General features: G+C 45.0%; 3 protein-coding genes and 2 long non-coding RNA genes across 6 annotated transcripts; 2 read left to right on the top strand and 3 right to left on the bottom strand.

Annotated features, from left to right (window-relative positions):
• Positions 1-541: 541 nt before the first annotated feature.
• Positions 542-2147, bottom strand: LOC100841286. 2 transcript variants are annotated; one of them, XM_014896449.2, is made up of 4 exons: positions 1959-2147; positions 1719-1845; positions 1315-1507; positions 542-1079 (listed from the first exon to the last, which is right to left on the bottom strand). In XM_014896449.2, exons 1-4 carry the CDS (start codon positions 2115-2117, stop codon positions 941-943), a joined length of 618 nt encoding a protein of 205 aa, XP_014751935.1. In that variant the 5' UTR covers positions 2118-2147; the 3' UTR covers positions 542-940. The 2 variants fall into 2 exon arrangements, with proteins under 2 accessions (XP_014751935.1, XP_003560293.1); XM_003560245.4 differs by having other exon boundaries at positions 1743-1845; positions 1959-2144.
• A 1283-nt stretch (positions 2148-3430) lies between these two features.
• Positions 3431-9921, top strand: LOC100830905 (probable disease resistance protein RF45). The gene is made up of 4 exons (XM_014896370.2): positions 3431-3944; positions 6957-8033; positions 8177-9204; positions 9517-9921. Exons 1-4 carry the CDS (start codon positions 3446-3448, stop codon positions 9532-9534), a joined length of 2622 nt encoding a protein of 873 aa, XP_014751856.1. The 5' UTR covers positions 3431-3445; the 3' UTR covers positions 9535-9921.
• LOC106865724 lies at positions 4610-5822 on the bottom strand. The gene is made up of 3 exons (XR_001405033.2): positions 5679-5822; positions 5504-5541; positions 4610-5403 (listed from the first exon to the last, which is right to left on the bottom strand). It is a non-coding gene; the product is annotated as an uncharacterized LOC106865724 (long non-coding RNA).
• Positions 9922-10568: 647 nt separating the features above from the next.
• Positions 10569-11742, bottom strand: LOC112269364. The gene is made up of 2 exons (XR_002961221.1): positions 11374-11742; positions 10569-11299 (listed from the first exon to the last, which is right to left on the bottom strand). It is a non-coding gene; the product is annotated as an uncharacterized LOC112269364 (long non-coding RNA).
• A 518-nt stretch (positions 11743-12260) lies between these two features.
• LOC100841590 (putative disease resistance protein At1g50180) lies at positions 12261-15593 on the top strand. Its single transcript, XM_014896371.2, is given in 4 exon segments — positions 12261-12533; positions 12623-13381; positions 13384-14181; positions 14298-15593. Coding segments are annotated over 3 exon segments (1449 nt in total). The 5' UTR covers positions 12261-12533; positions 12623-12780; the 3' UTR covers positions 14348-15593.
• Positions 15594-18375: the final 2782 nt, after the last annotated feature.

Below are 18375 nucleotides of genomic sequence, written 5' to 3' on the forward strand. Positions count from 1 at the left end.
AGAGAAGCATAGCTAGCTCTCTGCGCTCATGTGGGCTTGAGAAGCATGTCTACTTATTGCTTCAGTACCTTCAGTTTTCATATTAAATTGTCAGCATTTTCATAATAGAGACGTATGACTGTTAACTGAGCAGAATGGGACTTGCCAGATTCTTGTATATAAAAAATAGAATATGTGAGAATCTTGTTGTATCTACTTGTTATTTGTGGTCAGCGTCCTGTTCTAGTCGGAATTTTCTCTTCAGTTTTACTACATCAGATTCTTGTACCGGTACCTCAAGCTTAGAAATGTTGCAAAATTCAGCATTGTTTTGGTGGCTTGTGATTTCGTCTATACGATACATGTTCTGCACTTGTCCTGTTCAGTGCTCCGGCTCGCACTCCCTATGTCCCCTATTAAGTGGAAACAGACAAAATTGCGACAGTTGTATGACATGGACGAAGTAGAAAAGAAGAAACCGCAACAGCCCATCTGTCTGTGTCAATCAATTTAGTTTGTTTTAATTAATGCATAGGCAACAAAAACAAAATAATCCACCAGATAATATAAGACGATGATTTTTGTAATTGCCTTTTAAACTCTCTTTTTCCGAATGACGGTGTATGCAGATAGCACTTTCTGAAAAGTACTGTCTCATGCTCTCAGCAGCCTATTCCTGCTACAAAGCTAACAATGGCCTCCGAGGAATAAGCGCCAAAAATTTAAAATGAGCAACGCACAACCAGAACAGCAAACAATGGAGTGGGTACAAAGAAGAGTGCTTGCACTTGATGCAGGCTACAAAATAATTTCATCACATTTTGGGAAACTTGGTTGCATCCCTGAAATAAACTTTTGCCTAATTTGAGTTCTTCACCGCTTGCTACTCCAGACCAAGAAGCCAGATAGGTAGACTGCAACAACTAAAGGCTTCGCGAAATTTATACCCGCGGCAGCAGCTTCAATGATCTTCCTCTTTAGCAGCCTTGGGTGTTTGTACTAGATCACTAGAAGTGAGAAGACCGTGGCAATCTATGCTCGCTGCTACCTTCTTGCTCATTTTCCTTTTCTTATTACTTTGGACGTCCCCTTCATGGCACCTACATCATACACAAATACGCCATAACTGCATCACAACTTACCTCTAGAAAACAGAGCAAGTTTCAGCATGAGATGAAACTGTATATAATCAGTCTTGAGTTAAATATAACTAAATTGCTGATAAAAATTGAAATCCAGAAGTACATGTATGCACTTTTAACACAATGCAGCGTACATATGCTTTGAGATAATGATTTTTTTTACTCGTAAGCAACAAGACCGACTAAGACTTACTCATTCTGATTTCGTTTTTTCTTGCCACCATTTTGTGATGGTTGATCTTTGCTGGGCCTGAACACCTCCAAACCACTACCACCGACACTGAAATCTGCATCAGTATCTCTTGATAGTGCAAGCCTATCGAGAATGTTTGGATCCAACGAGGTTTCTTTTAGTCGTTCTTTTAAACCTCCCAGTAAAACAACCCCTGGAAAGCACAAGCATAAGCATGTTCAGCAAACAGACTGCACCATATATGTGACACAAGACATTGAACAAAAGCATAAATGCTACATTTTGCATACAGTTGCAGATGGGTTGAGACCAACAATGATAGCTCTGAATAAATTCATCAGAAAGACAGAATTCATAGTTCGGGTAAAAAATCTGTCACTTTATGGCACGAATTCAGGGCATACAGATGAGGAGGTGCGGTGGAGTACCGAGAGCCCGCAGCGTCCGCAGATCGAATTGGTCGGCGAGGTGGGGATGGCCGGCGGTCTTGGCGCGCGTAGCGGCCAGCTTCTTCAAGCAGATGAGAAAATCCTGCAGGAACCACCATGGATTGGCACCACCATTAAAGCTTTCTCATCAAGGAAGAGATAAAAGCAAAAGCAGAGGAAGGGGGAGAAGAGAAGCGGAGGGCAGCACGAACGTACGAGCTCGGGTTCGGAGAGGGCCGCGAGCCACCGCTCATCGTCGTCGTCCTGATCCCCTCTGCTGCTGCTCTCTGCGGCCGCGGTAGATGTGAGGATTTTGCCGTCGGCGGCGGAGGGGGAATCTTGGTCGGCGGCGGAGGCGGAAGGGGACGGGGCCATGGCGAAGAAGAAGAATCTAGTCTTGGTGGGCTTTTGGTCTTCCTCAAATAGAAGAAAGAGAAGAAGTGTTTTTGGGCTTTGGTCGTCTCGGCCCAATTCGAGCTCTTACGATTGCATCCAGAAATTCGGCTTCAGAGTTCAGACAAGACCCGATTATCCAAATAAAAGATCAATTCATCTCAAGGCTAATTCAGAAAGTCTGAATCTCAGAAATGCATGGACTCAAGGCCAATACATTGATTGATACGTACTCTCTCCATTCTAGAAAGAACATTTCGAGTCATCTCCGAAATGAAATTTGGTAGCAGCATGAAAGAGAGCAAGAGTCGCCTTATCTTTGACGAAGTGGCTGAAAAGCTCCTTATTTGCCCCGTCTCAAGCAAAAAATAACCATCGAGCTCTGAAGGTTCTTCCATGCCGAGCAAGATCAGAAATTTCAAGACCACCATAGTCTTTGGGAGCACAAACTTTCTGCCATGCGACAAGATTTTTAGCACCTGCCGGGGAGTCTGAACCAGACCAAAGGAAGGAACGGCGCAACTTATCAATTTGCTTAATAACCCATGTCGGTTGTTTGATGGAGACCATTTAGTAAGAAGGCAGCGCCGAGAGGACCGAGTTGATGAGGACCAAACGTCCCACTTTGGAGATAAATTGGCCTTGCCATCCGGCCAGCTTCTTAGCAATTTTGTCAATGATTGGTTGGAAATCACTTCTCTTGAGTTTTGAAATGGACAGGGGCATACCAACATAAGTGCAAGAGAAAGTGCCACGGTCGCAGCCCAAAGCATTCACAGCTAGCTGCACCTCCTCGTCTTCGCATCGAATATCAAAAATTCTGCTTTTGTTGAAGTTGACAACGAGACCCGTGGCATGCCCAAACAATTTTAGGATTTCAGCAGTAGCTTCTTTATCAAGAGGGTTTGGATTGAGGAAAATTTGCCAAAAATGAATGTATCTATTTCTGAAAACGTTTAGATACATGCAATATTTCAACAAGAATTATGAAACGGAGGTAGTAGATGCTAAAACCCATTCCCAAGAAAGCATCTTCAATTCATTCTTGCCGTGTTGCACTTACAGTACAGCAAAGCTTAGCTAGATTCTATTCTAGATTAGCAAAGGGAAAGCTAGCCCCAACAATCCTTTATGCTTTGCCACCCTCTCTTTCCATATGCAAACAAGAAGAAATACAAAGCCAGAAAACACGCCGTGTTCATCGAAAAACACCACCCTGTTATTTCATCATCATCATCATCCACAACTGCATTCTTCCATCCACTCATCCCTAAGAGGAGAGGCAAGGAAACCAGGAGGAGGAGGAAGCGATGGCCAAGTCGGCCCTCGGCGCCGTGCTTGGCAACGTGAGCTCCCTTGCGGTCCAGGAGACCACATTGCTGTGTGGAGTCACCCTTGAAGTGGAGTTCCTCAAAGATGAGCTGAAGAGGCTGCAAGGCTTCCTTAGGGACGCCGACAAGAAACGGAAGCTGGGAGATGAAGGTGCTGCTATCTTGGTCAGCCAGATCAGAGATGCGGCATACGAGGCCGACAATGCCATTGAAGAAGTTGACTACATGCACAAGAGAAACAGGCTCAAGAAGGGATTCATGGGTACCATTGCAAGGTATGCTCGCATACCAAGTGATTTGAGTACCCTGCACAAAGTTGGTGTTGAGATCCAACGTATAAGAAGGAAGATATCTGAGATACTTGAGAGTGCAAACCATTTTAAAATAGTTGATTTGGGGAATACTTCCATAGAAAATGTTACTGTTAATGATGGGTTTCCACAAGATTATGTTCATATGCACCAAAACTTTGAAGATATTGACATGGTTGGTTTTCAGGATGAGTACAGAGAAATAGTGAAGTTAGTTGACACACACAACAATAATCTTAGTGCTGTATCAATATTTGCCATGGGTGGGGCAGGAAAAACAATAGTTGCTAGAAAAGTCTACAATTCATCTAGAGTCAAACAACACTTTCAGAAAATTGCTTGGGTGACTGTATCTCAAAAGTATAAGGGCATTGATTTACTAAAGGACGTTATGAAACAAATAATGGAGGTCAGAGATGAATCAATTCATAGTATGAATGAATATCAAGTGGGAAAAGGTATCCATGATTTTCTGTTGCAAAAAAGATACTTGGTAGTTCTTGATGATGTGTGGGAACCAAATACATGGGAGCAATTAAATAGAACAGTTAAAGCCTTTCCAGATGAAAATAATGGTAGTAGAGTATTGTATCCATGATCTTCAGTCTAAGTGCCACACATCTCCTTCTGAAAACAAAATGTCAGCACTTTTAAAAAAATGGTTCTATGCAGAAATTCTAAATCATAGAAAATTGCCCTGGGCCTGGATCTGACTTCAGAATTCCCCTTGACCACAAACATTCAGAATATTGAGAATAACAGGAAAGCTTTTTTTCTTAGGGTAGCGCAGCCAGAACAATACACATACCAACGGAGACAGTAACCAATCATCAAGTATGTGCAAAGAAACAAACAAATCTATCATCCAGACAAATGAATGGTTGGTGCACGGTGTCAGTAAGCCACAATTTTGCTGCTTCTTTTTTTACAATTGTGCCTCCCAAAGCTAACCCACGAGCGGACCAGAAAAAAGAAGAAGGAAATGGGTCAGATGTATAATTAATCCTCATATGATCCTGGTACATTTCAATGGATCACCAGGGACAAATATGTTTGTATTCTCCTGCAAAGAACATCCTACGCAGGCGATGATGATGGCGAAGAGTCCTCGCGTTGGCTCAGCACACAGTCCTCCAAGAAGTTAGTCAGCTGAGAGGTATAGAGCCCTGGATTGCTCCGGTAATGGTCCACATGGGGCGATGAGACAAGTCGCAAGACCTCACCTCACACCCCGCTCTTGGTTGTCTCTCCACGAATGACTCCACTGACTTTGCCGGGATAACACGATCTGCAGAGCTGTATATGTACAGCTGGGGGCAGTTTGGTTGCTTCGAGGACAAAAGCTCCATAACACCGGATAGCCTCCTGTAAACGAAGACAATGTTCATTAACTGAAACATGTAGCCACAGTATCTATTACAACACGAAACATGCCATGTTATAATGGATGATGATGATAGGACATGAAAAAGGTACAGAGAAGTAGCTAGCCGCCTTAGGCAGATCAAATCTTTGGCAATTTCTCGGCAAGAACTGCAGGCCAGAAGAAAGTCTGCCCTGGCAGCCACCACTGTGGTCTGGAGCTGGACTGCATTGGATGTGAACTAGCTGGCCGCCGTCTGGTTCCTGCAGGAGATCCAGGAGTGTTGGCCGAGCTCTGTATGTTAATGAGCCATCGCACAAATTCAGGGTATTCAGAGGAGAGCGGTGGAGTGCCGAGACGAACCCGAAACGTCCGCTTTCTTCAAGCTGATGAGAAAAATCCTGCACGCAACAAAAGAACAACAACAGCCACCACCATGGATTGGCACCACCATCAAATTAAGCTCTCTCATCAGGAAGAGATAGAAGCAAGCAGAGGGAGGGAGGGAGAAGAGAAGCGGAGGGCGTCAGGAACGTACGAGCTCCGGTTCGGAGAGGGCCGGGAGCCAGCCCTCGTTGCATTCTCTGCGGCCGCCGGAGACGGAAGGATTTCGCCGTCGGCGGAAGAAAAAAACCAACAAGAAGAGTCAGAATGTCTTCTAATAAAAGGGGACGGCTTTTGGTCTTCCTAAAAAAATAAAATAAAAAGACTAGTCAGTCAAGTGCTCTGTTCAAGGGAAGACACGGAGCCCACTGCTGAGTGTAATAAAAGGTCCGTCTACTAGTACGAGACTTGCATGATTGGCTTGCATAATCGATCTGTGACTGTGAGAGAGTGAGAGACACACCGGAGCACCGTACGTGGAGCCGGCGGCGGGGCACTGCTTGGCCGCCGTTGAGGACTTTTGGGAGCAGATAAATTGCAGCTTGCAGCTCGATCTACGAAGCCACCCGCCAGATCTGAGCAGCTTGCAGAGCACAAGGATCCATCCATCTGTGAGTCTCCCGATCGATCCCCTCTTCCCTTCTCTTTCTTGATTCTCACTGCAACTTGTCCGGCCGCCTCACTTTTAGCTCTCACTCACTGACTCCAGTCAGCCGTTGCTAATTGGCTGTCAGTGATCTGCCCTCAAGTGGAGAAGCCGGGTCAGCCATGGATAATGGTAATGGAGTTGGAAACTAAATGGAGGTTCTTCTTGGAGAATCAGTCACAACTCACAAGGCTGACTAATTCTTGCTGCTCCTTTCTCATCAACCATATTAATTAATTCAGATCTCTCAATCAAAAATATTAATTAATTCAGTCTGAGGGGGCAGAACTAAGCAAGGAGTCATGGCAGAGTCTGCTGTTAGCACCGTGCTTGGAGGCATGGGAAATCTTGCTGTTGAGGAGACCAGATTCTTATGTGGAGTCACCCTTCAAGTGTCCTTCCTGAAAGATGAGCTCATGCGGCTGCAGGCCTACCTCAAAGATGCTGACACCAAATGGAGGTCAGGAAACGCAAGAGTTGCTGTCTTGGTGAGCCAGATCAGAGATGCAGCGTATGAGGCTCAGAATGTCATCGAAACTGCAGATTACATAGAGAAGAGAAACAGGCTCAAGAAGGGGTTCATGGGTGCCATTTCAAGGTATGCTTGTTTACCGAGTGACTTGGTAACCCTTCATAAAGTCGGTGCTGAAATCCAACGCGTAAAAGAGAAGCTCGATAGGATTTTTGCAAGTGCGGAAAATTTGAAAATTGATCTGGATAATACTGGTGTAGTTGAGGATGCTTTTCCACAAGATTTCGGTGTTACGTACCAATACTCTCAAGATGATGTTGTCATGGTTGGTTTTGAGGATGAGCACAAAGAATTAGTGGATAAGTTAATTGATAATGACGAGAGCATGCTTAGTGCTGTCTCCATAGTCGCCATGGGTGGGGCCGGAAAGACAACACTTGCCAGAAAAATATACACTTCATCTAGGGTCAAAGAGCACTTTGACACAATTGCTTGGGTGACAGTATCCCAAACATTCAAGGGCATTGAATTACTAAAGGATATTATGAAACAAATAACAGGGAAGAAAAATGAGTCAGTTAATCATACGCTTGAGCATGAGGTGGGAAAGGAGATCCATGATTTTCTGTTGGAGAATAAATACTTGGTAGTTCTTGATGATGTGTGGGAAACAGATACATGGGAGCAGTTAAACAGAAAAGTTAAAGCCTTTCCGGATGCAGCCAATGGTAGTAGAGTGTTGTTAACCACAAGAAAAGAAGATGTCGCAAATCATGTTCAAATGCCAACCCATGTTCATCCTTTGAAGAAGTTAGATGAAGAGAAAAGCTGGAAACTTTTCAGCAGTAAAGCTTTACCACCATACAGAAGATCTGGCATACGTGATGTGGATGAGTTTGAAAAACTTGGGAGAAAGCTTGCAAAGAAATGTGATGGATTACCACTTGCACTTGCAGTTTTGGGGGGTTATCTATCAAAAAATCTAAATAGGCAAGCATGGTCCAGCATACTCTTGGATTGGCCGTCAACCAAAAATGGACAAATGATGCGAAACATACTAGCTCGCAGCTACAAGGACCTGCCAAACCATTATTTAAGGTCTTGTTTCCTCTATCTTGCTGCTTTTCCAGAGGATTATGAAATAGATGTGGCTGATCTTATTAATCTATGGATAGCTGAAAGCTTCATTCCAGATACACCAAATCATAAGCTAGAAGAAACAGCACTCAAGTATGTGACCGAGTTGGTTCAGAGAAGCTTGGTCCAAATTGTTGACGAAACCAGGGAACTTGGACGGATTGAGAGGATAAGGATTCATGACATCTTACGTGACTGGTGCATAGAAGAAGCAAGGAAAGATGGTTTTCTTGATGTCATCGACAAAACTACAGGTCAGTTTTCCTATCATGATGTGTCTGTATAGAGTGATCTATTTTCTGTTTGAATATGTGTGTGTGTGTGTGTGTGTGTGTGTGTGTGTGTGTGTGTGTGTGTTTCCTTGCTGACATGTGGACGCACTCCAAAATATTTGTAGGCCAAGCTGGTGCATCGTCCTTGGATAAACTGGTATCCTACCGTTCTTGTTTCCAAAATTTGAGTGATGATATTTCACCTGGGACACCTAATGTCCGAACTCTAGTTTGCTTTAAACTCTCATCAGTGTCCCTTCCTAAGCTGAGATTCCTGAGAGTTCTCTGCATCAAAGATTCTAGACTGGAAGGTTTCTCTAGAGTGATTGTTGGGTGCATTCACCTAAGATACCTTGGGTTGTTAAATTGTGAAGGCGTGATGCTGCCTTCATCAATTGGACAACTCCTTTACTTGCAGACAATAGATCTTACTCTCACAAGATTGAACTCGGTGGTGCCAAACTCCTTGTGGGATATCCCGTCTCTAAGGCATGCTTTCCTTGGGGGAAATTTGTTTTCTCCACCACCACCCGCAAGGAGTCTGCGTCGACAGCAGCAGAATAAGCTACAGACCTTTCACTTATATCGTACACCGGTTGGCACAAACTGGTATCATGACATGGTGATTTTCGTGGGCCAGATGAAGCAACTAACAGGACTCTGTATTTACTTGGGTCCCATGCCTGCAGGGATGGTAAACATATTTGCAAACATGCCCCACCTGGTTTATATTTTTTTGGGTCAGTTTGACGTGCTGGATAAGCTGCCTGATAACTTCCCACAAAGCCTGCAGAGACTTAGTCTGTATGCTAATATCATTGAACAAGACCCGATGCCGATCCTGGAGAAGCTTCCATGTCTTGTATTGCTCGTTTTGGAGGGTTATCAAGGCCAAACCATGACCTGCTCTGCCAAAGGGTTTCCTCGCCTGCAAAGGTTGCAACTTGGTAAGTTCTCCACGGAGGAGTGGAGGATTGAGGAAGGGGCACTGCCGAAGCTCTCCCACCTGCAACTTTTGATGCTCTCGAAGATGGTCAAGCTTCCCGAAGGATTGCTAGACCTTCCGTCCCTCAGTAAACTGGAATTGGAATATATGGCCCAGATTTCTGAAGATGACAGCACAATAAAGGAGCTGCAACGGAAAGGGTGTGAGGTACGTACCTACCCTGGCTCCGATTATCTTCTCCGAATTCTATTTTGTTTGCTTTATTTTAACTGCTAGTTACAGTACTGTATACTACTACTAGCTAGTTATCCGTGGTGTGTCGTTCCACGCACGGTTGGTTTCAAATATTAATTCATGCGTACGTGCCTATATATCTATCATGTTCATATATACTAGCGGCATCAAATACATACTAGGAGCATTTTTGTTTGAATGGATCATTTAAATTAGATTCGGACCTAACCTAACGTTTTGAATAAATCAATTAAGTGATTTTCTTGCGTTTGCTTTTTTGCGCAGGTGGCATTTTGGTTTTAAACTGTTGAATGATGGTAGTTCTGTATGTGCGCGAGCACGAGCCAGGACGTGCCGCGCAACATCCATCGAAGAATACATTTCTTGTGTGCGCTTTTCTGCGCAACGTCCCTCGGGCGAACTAGCGTATTATGTTTTCTTAGCTCTGCTTATCTCCCTCAAATTTGCAAGTACTAGCCCGTCAAAAAAAAAATTGCAAGTACTATATACCTGCAGTTTGGCAACCTGAATGTCCAATAAAAATGCTTTGTCATCCAGGCAATGCTCTGTGCATGTACTATCTATGTATTATTATTTCTTTCCTTGGTCATTGGACTTTACATTACTTGATTCACATCTGTTGAGCCAACTGTTAAGTTGTGCATAAAAAATACTCCATCCGATCCTAAATTGTTGTCGAAATATTATACGCTTTTTAAGAATAGATACATCCATATTTGATCAAATTTGAGTCAAAAATTTAGGAAATATTATATGCTTTTTAAGAATAGATACATCCATATTTGGGCAAATTTGAGTCAAGAATTTAGGATCAGAGGGAGTAGCCTTTTAATTTGTGTTTTGCAAAGCTTTTTGGCACACCAAATGTGGCTTGTTTTGCTCTTCTTCTTCTTTTCTTTAATCCGTTTGTCACATTTGGGAAGCATTTCAAATATATCACAGCTGTGAGATACTACATATACCCTGCTTATGCTTGCAAAACCTTCACACAACAAACCTGACTTGGTTTGATGCTACTCACATCATTAATCAAAGGCCAAACTTCTTAGGAAGAATGACAGCACTTGAAAAATAATGGTTGCATGCATCAATTAATCATTAAAAAAAAATTGCCCTGGGCCTGGATCTAACTTCAGAATTCCACATTCATAATATTGAGAATAACAGAAATAACTCCGTGTGCTGTGGGCATAATTGAAAAAACAAAAGCTTGCTCCATGGCCACTAGAATTTGCAGCCAATAGAGACAGTAAGCAGTCATCAAGTATGTGCCAAGAAACAAACATATCTCCAGTCCCGTCCAGACAAATGAATGGTTGGTGCACGGTGACTCATCAATCAGTAAGCAACAATTTTGCTTCTTCTTCTTTTACAATTGTGCCTCCTAATTAAAGCTAACCCACGAGCAGAACAGAAAAAAAAAGGAATGGGTCAGATGTATGATTAATCCTCATAGGATCCTGGTACATTTCAATGGATCACCAGGGACAAATATGTTTGTATTCTCCTGCAAAGAACATCCTATGCAGGCGGCTCAGCACATAGTCAGCCGAGAGGTGGTTGCTCCCGGCCGTAATGGTCCACATGGGGCGACGGACAAAAGCTCGATAATGGTTGATTCGAGGACAGAAGCTCGATGAACACCAGACAGTCTCCAACTGAACCATGTATGGAGTACTAGTGATTTACTGCATTTAGGACAGGATCTGAACAAAAAAATTACCAGCCTGGGCCAATCTGCCTAGCCCAGGGTCCAAAGAACGCACGGCAAATTAATCGAGAGAGATGTCGACAGAGCCACAGAGAGAGCGCCGCCACCGGACGCCCGCCGGCCACGGTGCTGCTGCTGGCTGCCTAGGCCCGCTGCCCACCTCCACCCTCCTCCGCGCCCGCTGGCCCCGCCTGCTAGTGCTAGATCAGGAACTCGCCCCAGCCTCGTCTCGTCAGGGTTCAGCAGACGTCGGGCGTCGCCGTCCGCCTCTGCCCCGATTGGCGACCGTCTCTCTCCCCCCGGCGACTTATTATGGATCGGAGGGAGTACTTCGACCTAGACATTTTTTAGAATAGATACATTTATTTTTGATCAAATTTGAGACAAGAATTATGAAATGGAGGGAATACATTAGTAATTGAATAATTGAATGTTGCGCCCTTGGAGATTTTGAGCTACTGTCTCCGCCGTTGGTACTCTTTGGCATAACATGTGTGGCTTGTAAGTAAATACTATATATGCTTACGACAAGAATTATTGAGATTAGATATTGACAGATAGCAAGGGAGGCCGGCAAGGTCGTCGTCTTTTAGTGATTTGAACACATGCCAGCCTAGGCCTGGGTATAGCGTGTATTTGTCCTCTCCTCTATCTCCTCATGCCGGCCAGCCCAGCTAGACTGCTTAATATTACCAGTATTTGTCAAGTTAACTATACTCCAGTTCTATTTTTAATGTAGTGGATGGTACTTAATAAATTAATACTACAGCGCATGAGGTTCACCGGTTCTTAACCTCTTTCTAAAGAAATGTTTCATATGCTTACTGTTATCAAACAACTCTTGGTACTCCAGCAAAAAAAAAACCACTCTTGGTACAAATTCAATCATATATACGAGGATATGGCACTGCAACCATTTCTGTTTAATCAGAACTCACAGATCAAACTCTCTTTACTGCCTCCCTGCAATGCAAGAGATGTACTCTCACATATTGGAGGTACAAAATCCGGTCTTGGGATACATTTTTTAGGGAAAGACAGTGACCTATTCATCTAATTAGCTGGGTTTGATCAATTGTTGGTTTGTTTGTGTCCAAGCCGTAAGGTGGGTTGTTCAAGCGTCAAATCACACATGTTTTCTTGACCTAGCAATATTTTTGCATCAAGTGATCGAGCCATTTTTCCGTGGGACTTAGCCACTCCCGGAGATGATGTGAACAACTTTACCCAGATGCTTACGCCATATCTATTGCTACCTACCACTTCTGAAGAAATACCAACTTGCACAGACCAATATAATTTTAGATATACAGTCTGGACCATCTGCCGGTATGATCGCTGATAGAAAGTGCAGGCAGGGTAGTTTGTACTTTGTACTTTGGAGCTGAGCTTCCAACTCTGTAAAGGGAATTGCCTCCTCCGGAGCTTTGACTCAAAAGTCACAATACATTCTCCTTGTCCCCTCAATCCGCACCAAGCTCGCAACCGTCGATCCTTGCACGCCGCCGCCAGTTTCTCCAGCCTCCGCCACCGCTGCCATCTCTACAATCAGTGACCTGCACTCCCAATGGTGAGTATCTTTCCCTTTTCTCCCTTTTCCTCTTCAGTACAAGTGTTGGTCACTTATTGTTCTCACTAGTCACTTGTTGTTCCCATCAGGTCAGCCATGGCTAATGGTACTGGAGTAGGAAGCTAAAGGGAGGTTCAAGGAGAAACATTATAGCCAGTCACAACTCACAAGGCTGACTAATTCTTGCTTATCCAGTCTGATCGAGCATATTAATTCAGTCTGAGGGGGCAGAACTAACCAAGGAACCATGGCGCAGTCGGTTGTTAGCACCATGCTTGGAGGCATTGGAAATCTTACGGTTCAGGAGACCAAATTCTTATGTGGAGTCACCCTTGAAGTGTCCTTCTTGAAAGATGAGCTGGTGCGGCTAAAGGCCTACCTCAAAGATGTTGACGGAAAATGGAGATCAGGAAACGCAAGAGTTGCTGCCTTGGTGGGCCAGATCAGAGGTGCGGCATATGAGGCTCAGAATGTCATCGAAGCTGCAGATTACATAGAGAAGAGAAACAGAGTCAAGAAGGGATTCCTGGGTGCCATTTCAAGGTATGCTCGCTTACCGAGTGACTTGGTTACCCTTCATAAAGTTGGTGTCGAGATCCAACGCGTAAAAAGGAAGCTCAATGAGATTTTTTCAAGTGCAGAAAAATTGAAAATTGATTTGGATAATACTGGTGTAGCTGAGGATGAGGGTGGGGCAGGAAAAACGACACTTGCAAGGAAAGTATGCACTTCATCTATAGTCAAAGAGCACTTTCACACAATTGCTTGGGTGACCGTATCTCAAACATTCAAGGGCATTGAATTATTAAAGGATATCATGAAACAAATAACTGGGCAGAAATATGAGTCAGGCTTGAGCATGAGGTGGGAAAGGAGATCCATGATTTTCTTTTGCGAAAAAAATACTTGGTAGTTCTTGATGATGTGTGGGAAGCAGATACATGGGAGCAGTTAAACAGAACTGTTAAAGCCTTTCCTGATGCAACTAACGGTAGTAGAGTATTGTTGACCACAAGAAAGGAAAATGTTGCAAATCATGTTGAAATGCCAACCTATGTTCATCCTTTGAAGAAGTTAGATGAAGAGAAAAGCTGGGAACTTTTCAGTAGTAAAGCTTTACCACCATACAGAAGATCTGTCATACGTGACGTGGACGAGTTTGAAGAACTTGGGAGAATCCTAGCAAAGAAATGTGATGGATTACCACTTGCAGTTTTGGGGGGTTATCTATCAAAAAATCTAAGTAGGCAAGCATGGTCCAGCATACTCTTGGATTGGCCATCAACCAAAGATGGGCGCATGATACGAAACATACTAGCTCGCAGCTCCAAGGACCTGCCAAACCATTATTTAAGGTCTTGTTTCCTCTATCTTGCTAGTTTTCCAGAGGATTATGAAATATCTGTGCTCGATCTTATTAATCTATGGATAGCTGAAAGCTTCATTCCATATACACCAAATCATAAGCTAGAAGAAACAGCACACAAGTATGTGACCGAGTTGGTTCAGAGAAGCTTGGTCCAAATTGTTGACGAAACCTGGGAACTTGGACGGATTGAGAGGATAAGGATTCATGACATCTTGCGTGACTGGTGCATAGAAGAAGCAAGGAAAGATGGTTTTCTTGATGTCATCGATCAAACTAAAGGTCGGTTTTCCTATCATGGTGTGTTTGCATAGAGTGATGCATTTACTGTTTCAATATATCCTTGTACATATGTGGTTTCTTGCTGACATGTGGATGCACCCTGAAAATATTTGTAGGCGGAGCTGGCGCGTCATCATTGGATAAACTTATATCTTATCGTTCTTGATTCCAAAATTTGAGTGATGAGATTTCACCAGGGAAACCTAATGTCCGAACTCTACTTTGCTTTACACTCTCATCAGTGTCCCTTCCTAAGCTGAGATTCTTGAGAGTTCTTCGCGTCGAAAAATCCAGACTAGAAGGTTTCTCTAAAGTGATTGTTGGGTGCATTCACCTAAGATACCTCGGGCTAAGACACTGTAGACGTGCGACACTCCCTTCTTCAGTTGGACGACACCTTTACTTGCAGACTATAGATCTAATTGGAACACAATTGGACTCGGGGGTGCCAAATTCTCTCTGGAATATCCCTAGTCTAAGGCATGTTTATCTTTGGAATTGGTTTTATCCACGACCACCTGCAAGGCGTATGTGTCTACAACATCAGAATGAGCTACAAACCTTTGAGTTACGTCTTCCATCGGTTGGCGTGGAATACCGCTGTCATGACATGGTGATTTTCTTGGGCCACATGAACCAACTAACAAGACTCTCAATGCACATGAATCCCATGCCTGCGGAGATGATAGACATATTTGTAAACATGCCTCACCTGGTTGATATTATTCTTACCAAATTAGGTGTGCTGGATAAGCTGCCTGATAAGTTCCCACAAAGCCTACAGAGTCTTCGTCTATCTGCTTATTTCCTTAAACAAGACCCGATGTCAATACTAGAGAAGCTTCCATGTCTTGTAGTGCTCTGTCTGTGGTGTTATGAAGGCCAAACCATGTCCTGCTCTGCCAAAGGGTTTCCTCGCCTTCAAAGCTTGCTACTTGATAATTTCTACACTGAGGAGTGGAGGATGGAGGATGGGACAATGCCAAAGCTCTCCCGCCTGCAACTTACGAGGTTCTCGAAGATGCTGAAGCTTCCTCAAGGATTGCTGCACCTTCCGTCCCTCAGCTCTCTGGAATTGGAAAATACAAGCCAGATCTCTAAAGATGACAGCACACTAAAGGAGCTGCGGCGGATTGGGTGTGAGGTGTTAGTAAACTCGTGCACGTTCGAAACCTATGAGTTCAATGTGTAGTTTGCTTTCTGCGGGGTTTTTTTCCGAAGAGAGTTTGCTTTCTGTAGTCCAGCCGTTTCGGCCGTTGAGGGGTGCTTGGATGAGAAACACAGTGGAGACATTAGGCAACCTGTCATGGTCATCCAGACGATGCTGTATTGCCGTGTGTATGTACTATTTATCTATGTATGTATTCTTTTTCTCTTGTCATGGTCCATGAACTTTCACCTGACTTGATTCACATCTGTATGTCGCATGTCCATGCCTTAATTGTTGTCTTGCAAAGCTTTTGCTTATGCCCCATGACTCGGCTGTGGGATGGCGCGGGATCACCGGATCGTGGCACGGGCAGTTAGTTCTAACGACTGAATAAAAGGAAGAAAAACACACAGAAAACCAGTAACCAGTCATCAAGTATGTGCCAAGAAACAAACATATCTCTCGTCCAGACAAATGAATGGTTGGTGCAAGGTAACTCGTCAGTCGGTAAGCCACAATTTTGCTTCTTTTTTACAATTATGCCTCCTAAAGCTAACCCACGAGAGACCAGAAAAACAAAAGGAAATGGGTCAGATGTATAATTAATCCCATATGATCCTGGTACATTTCAATGGATCACCAGGGACAAATATGTTTGTATTCTCCTGCAAAGAAAATCCTATGCAGGCGGCGATGACCGCGAAGAGTCCTCGCGTTGGCTCAGCACACAGTCCTCCAAGAAGTTGGTCAGCTGAGAGGTATAGAGCCCTGGGTTGCTCCGGTAATGGTCCACATGGGGCGATGACACGATGTCGCAAGACCTCACCTCAAACCCTGCTCTTCGTTGTCTCTCCACGAATGACTCCACTGACTTTGCCGGGATAACACACACGATCTGCGGACAAAAGCCCCATAACACGAGACAGTCTCCAACTGAACCATGTACTAGTGATTTACTGCATTTAGGGCAGGATCTTAACACTGGTGGGTCCTCGCAAAGAAAAAGACACTCCACTAACACTTACGGGCAGCTGGTATCCGTCAGCGCTAACCAATATCTTTTTTTAGGGCAAAAACTTGCTTTATTTAAAGGATAACTTCGACAGGTATAGCAAACCCGTCAGGTGGCCGGCCAAACCACACATAACGCCCAGACTCAAGGGAGGAAGAACCTCTAGCTAGACTATGAGCATCCGAATTGGAGCTCCTACCTTCATGACGATAACTGCAAGAAGAAAAAGACTTGGACAAAAACTTGATATCACTGATAACATGAGCAAAAGGCCCCAAATTCCTGCCGTGAATTGCCTTGATCACTTCCAGGCAGTCCGAACCCACCATGCATCAGGCGTCATACTCCGAGATCCGCTGCCAGGGCCCGCGCTTCACGGCACGCTATAGCTTCGAGGGTCGCTGGATCGGTGATCCCTGGATAAGTGACCGCCGAAGCACCTTGGTAGACGCCCGCCTCATCGCGTGCCACCGCGGCGACGGCGCCCATATTAGCTATCTTTGCCACCGCCGCATCAACATTGATCTTTGTACAGCCCGATGGAGGGGGCAGCCAACGCGGAGCAGGCTGTCGTGACCTCTGGCGAGGAGGGGCAGACGCCGCAACTGGCGAGATTTCCTCAATAAATCGCTCCACAAAGGCGAAAGTAGAGAGTGGACTCTGGAAGGTATTCTCGTGGATCGCCTTCCTCTGCGCATGCCAGATTGCCCATAACGTGACATCCATCTTGGTAAACTCATCATGCTCCAATGAGCCCATCATTGCAAACAACCATTGCTTGCCGATGGCTCTTCAGTAGCAGCCATATGCTCGGTGACGTGTTCGTCAACGAGATACCAAACACATCGTGCCATTGTACACGAAAGGAGCGAGTGACGCCAAGAGTCGCCCTCACCACAGATCGCACACCTGCTATTCTCAGCCATATGACAGTGCGCCAACGGATCCCCAGTAGGTAAAGATTGTTGCGCCAATCTCCAAAGAAACACTCGGATTTTGGAAGGGACTTTCACCTTCCAGAGAGTTGTCCATTGCTTGCCCTCAGCCTCAGAATTTGATGTGCTCGGGCGACCCTCTAGCCAATCTTCTTGGACGTTCTTCGTGTGGACAAACAGCCGGTAAGCTGACCGTACCGTGAACACTCCGTTCTTCTCAAAGTGCCAGGCCCAAACACCATCTTGGCATCGAGTGGAGAGGGGAATTGATCTGATAACTTCAGTGTCCATCGGGAGAAAAAACTTCTCGAGCTTCCCCACGTCCCAGGATGTGGAAGTACTGTCAATGAAGTCGCTAACCTGGATAGGAGGATCAGCACTCGGGCAGGCCGTTGGCCACAGGCGGGACGACCGCGGGAGCCAGTTCTGGTTCCACGCGTGAGTGGTAGCACCATCGCCGATGCGACGAATGAGCCCCTGCTTCAGCATATCACGCCCTTCGACAATGGATCGCCATACTTGGGAAGGGTGGTTACCGACCGGCGCCTCTAGGAAGTTGCCGTCCGGGAAGTAGATCGACCTGAGCATGCGCGCACTTAGGGAGTTTGGCTCCTGGAGGATCCGCCAGGCCTGCCGCGCCAACAAGGCCAGGTTGAAAAGCTCCATGTCCTGAAATCCAAGACCGCCATCGAACTTGGGTCTGGTCATCGTGCTCCATGAGACCCAGGCGGTCTTGCGAGCACCAGCCTTACATCCCCACCAAAATTTTCGCATCAGAGACTCCAAGTGCAAGCACAAGCCTATGGGCAGTTTGAAGCAGGACATCAAGTAGGTAGGGACAGCTTGTGCCACTGACTTCAGGAGTACCTCCTTTCCTCCTGCCGATAGCGTCTGCTCCATCCATCCTTGGACACGGTTCCACACCCTGTCCTTTAGATATTTGAAAGCTCCATTCGCTGACCGGCCAACGTCGGAGGGCATGCCAAGATATTTCTCATTGAGAGTTTCCTGTTGGACCTGCAGAATATTTTTAATCTCCTGCCTTGTATCTTCCGGACACCGTTTGCTGAAGAATATTGAGGACTTATTCATGTTGA

This window comes from Brachypodium distachyon, chromosome 1, assembly GCF_000005505.3.
Source record: "Brachypodium distachyon strain Bd21 chromosome 1, Brachypodium_distachyon_v3.0, whole genome shotgun sequence".
NCBI lineage: Eukaryota > Viridiplantae > Streptophyta > Magnoliopsida > Poales > Poaceae > Brachypodium > Brachypodium distachyon.

Excerpts from the sequence above, each read along its gene's own strand:
- LOC100830905 (XM_014896370.2), top strand. The coding sequence starts at position 3,446 with ATGGCCAAGTCGGCCCTCGGCGCCGTGCTTGGCAACGTGAGCTCCCTT. Across the intron at positions 3,945-6,956 it reads GCACCAAAACTTTGAAGATA|ATGTTGTCATGGTTGGTTTT; the intron begins TTGACATGGTTG and ends ACTCTCAAGATG. Across the intron at positions 8,034-8,176 it reads TGTCATCGACAAAACTACAG|GCCAAGCTGGTGCATCGTCC; the intron begins GTCAGTTTTCCT and ends AAATATTTGTAG.
- LOC100841286 (XM_014896449.2), bottom strand. The coding sequence starts at position 2,117 with ATGGCCCCGTCCCCTTCCGCCTCCGCCGCCGACCAAGATTCCCCCTCC. Across the intron at positions 1,846-1,958 it reads CCCTCTCCGAACCCGAGCTC|GATTTTCTCATCTGCTTGAA; the intron begins GTACGTTCGTGC and ends TGGTTCCTGCAG. Across the intron at positions 1,508-1,718 it reads TCCACCGCACCTCCTCATCT|GGGTTGTTTTACTGGGAGGT; the intron begins GTATGCCCTGAA and ends TGTGCTTTCCAG.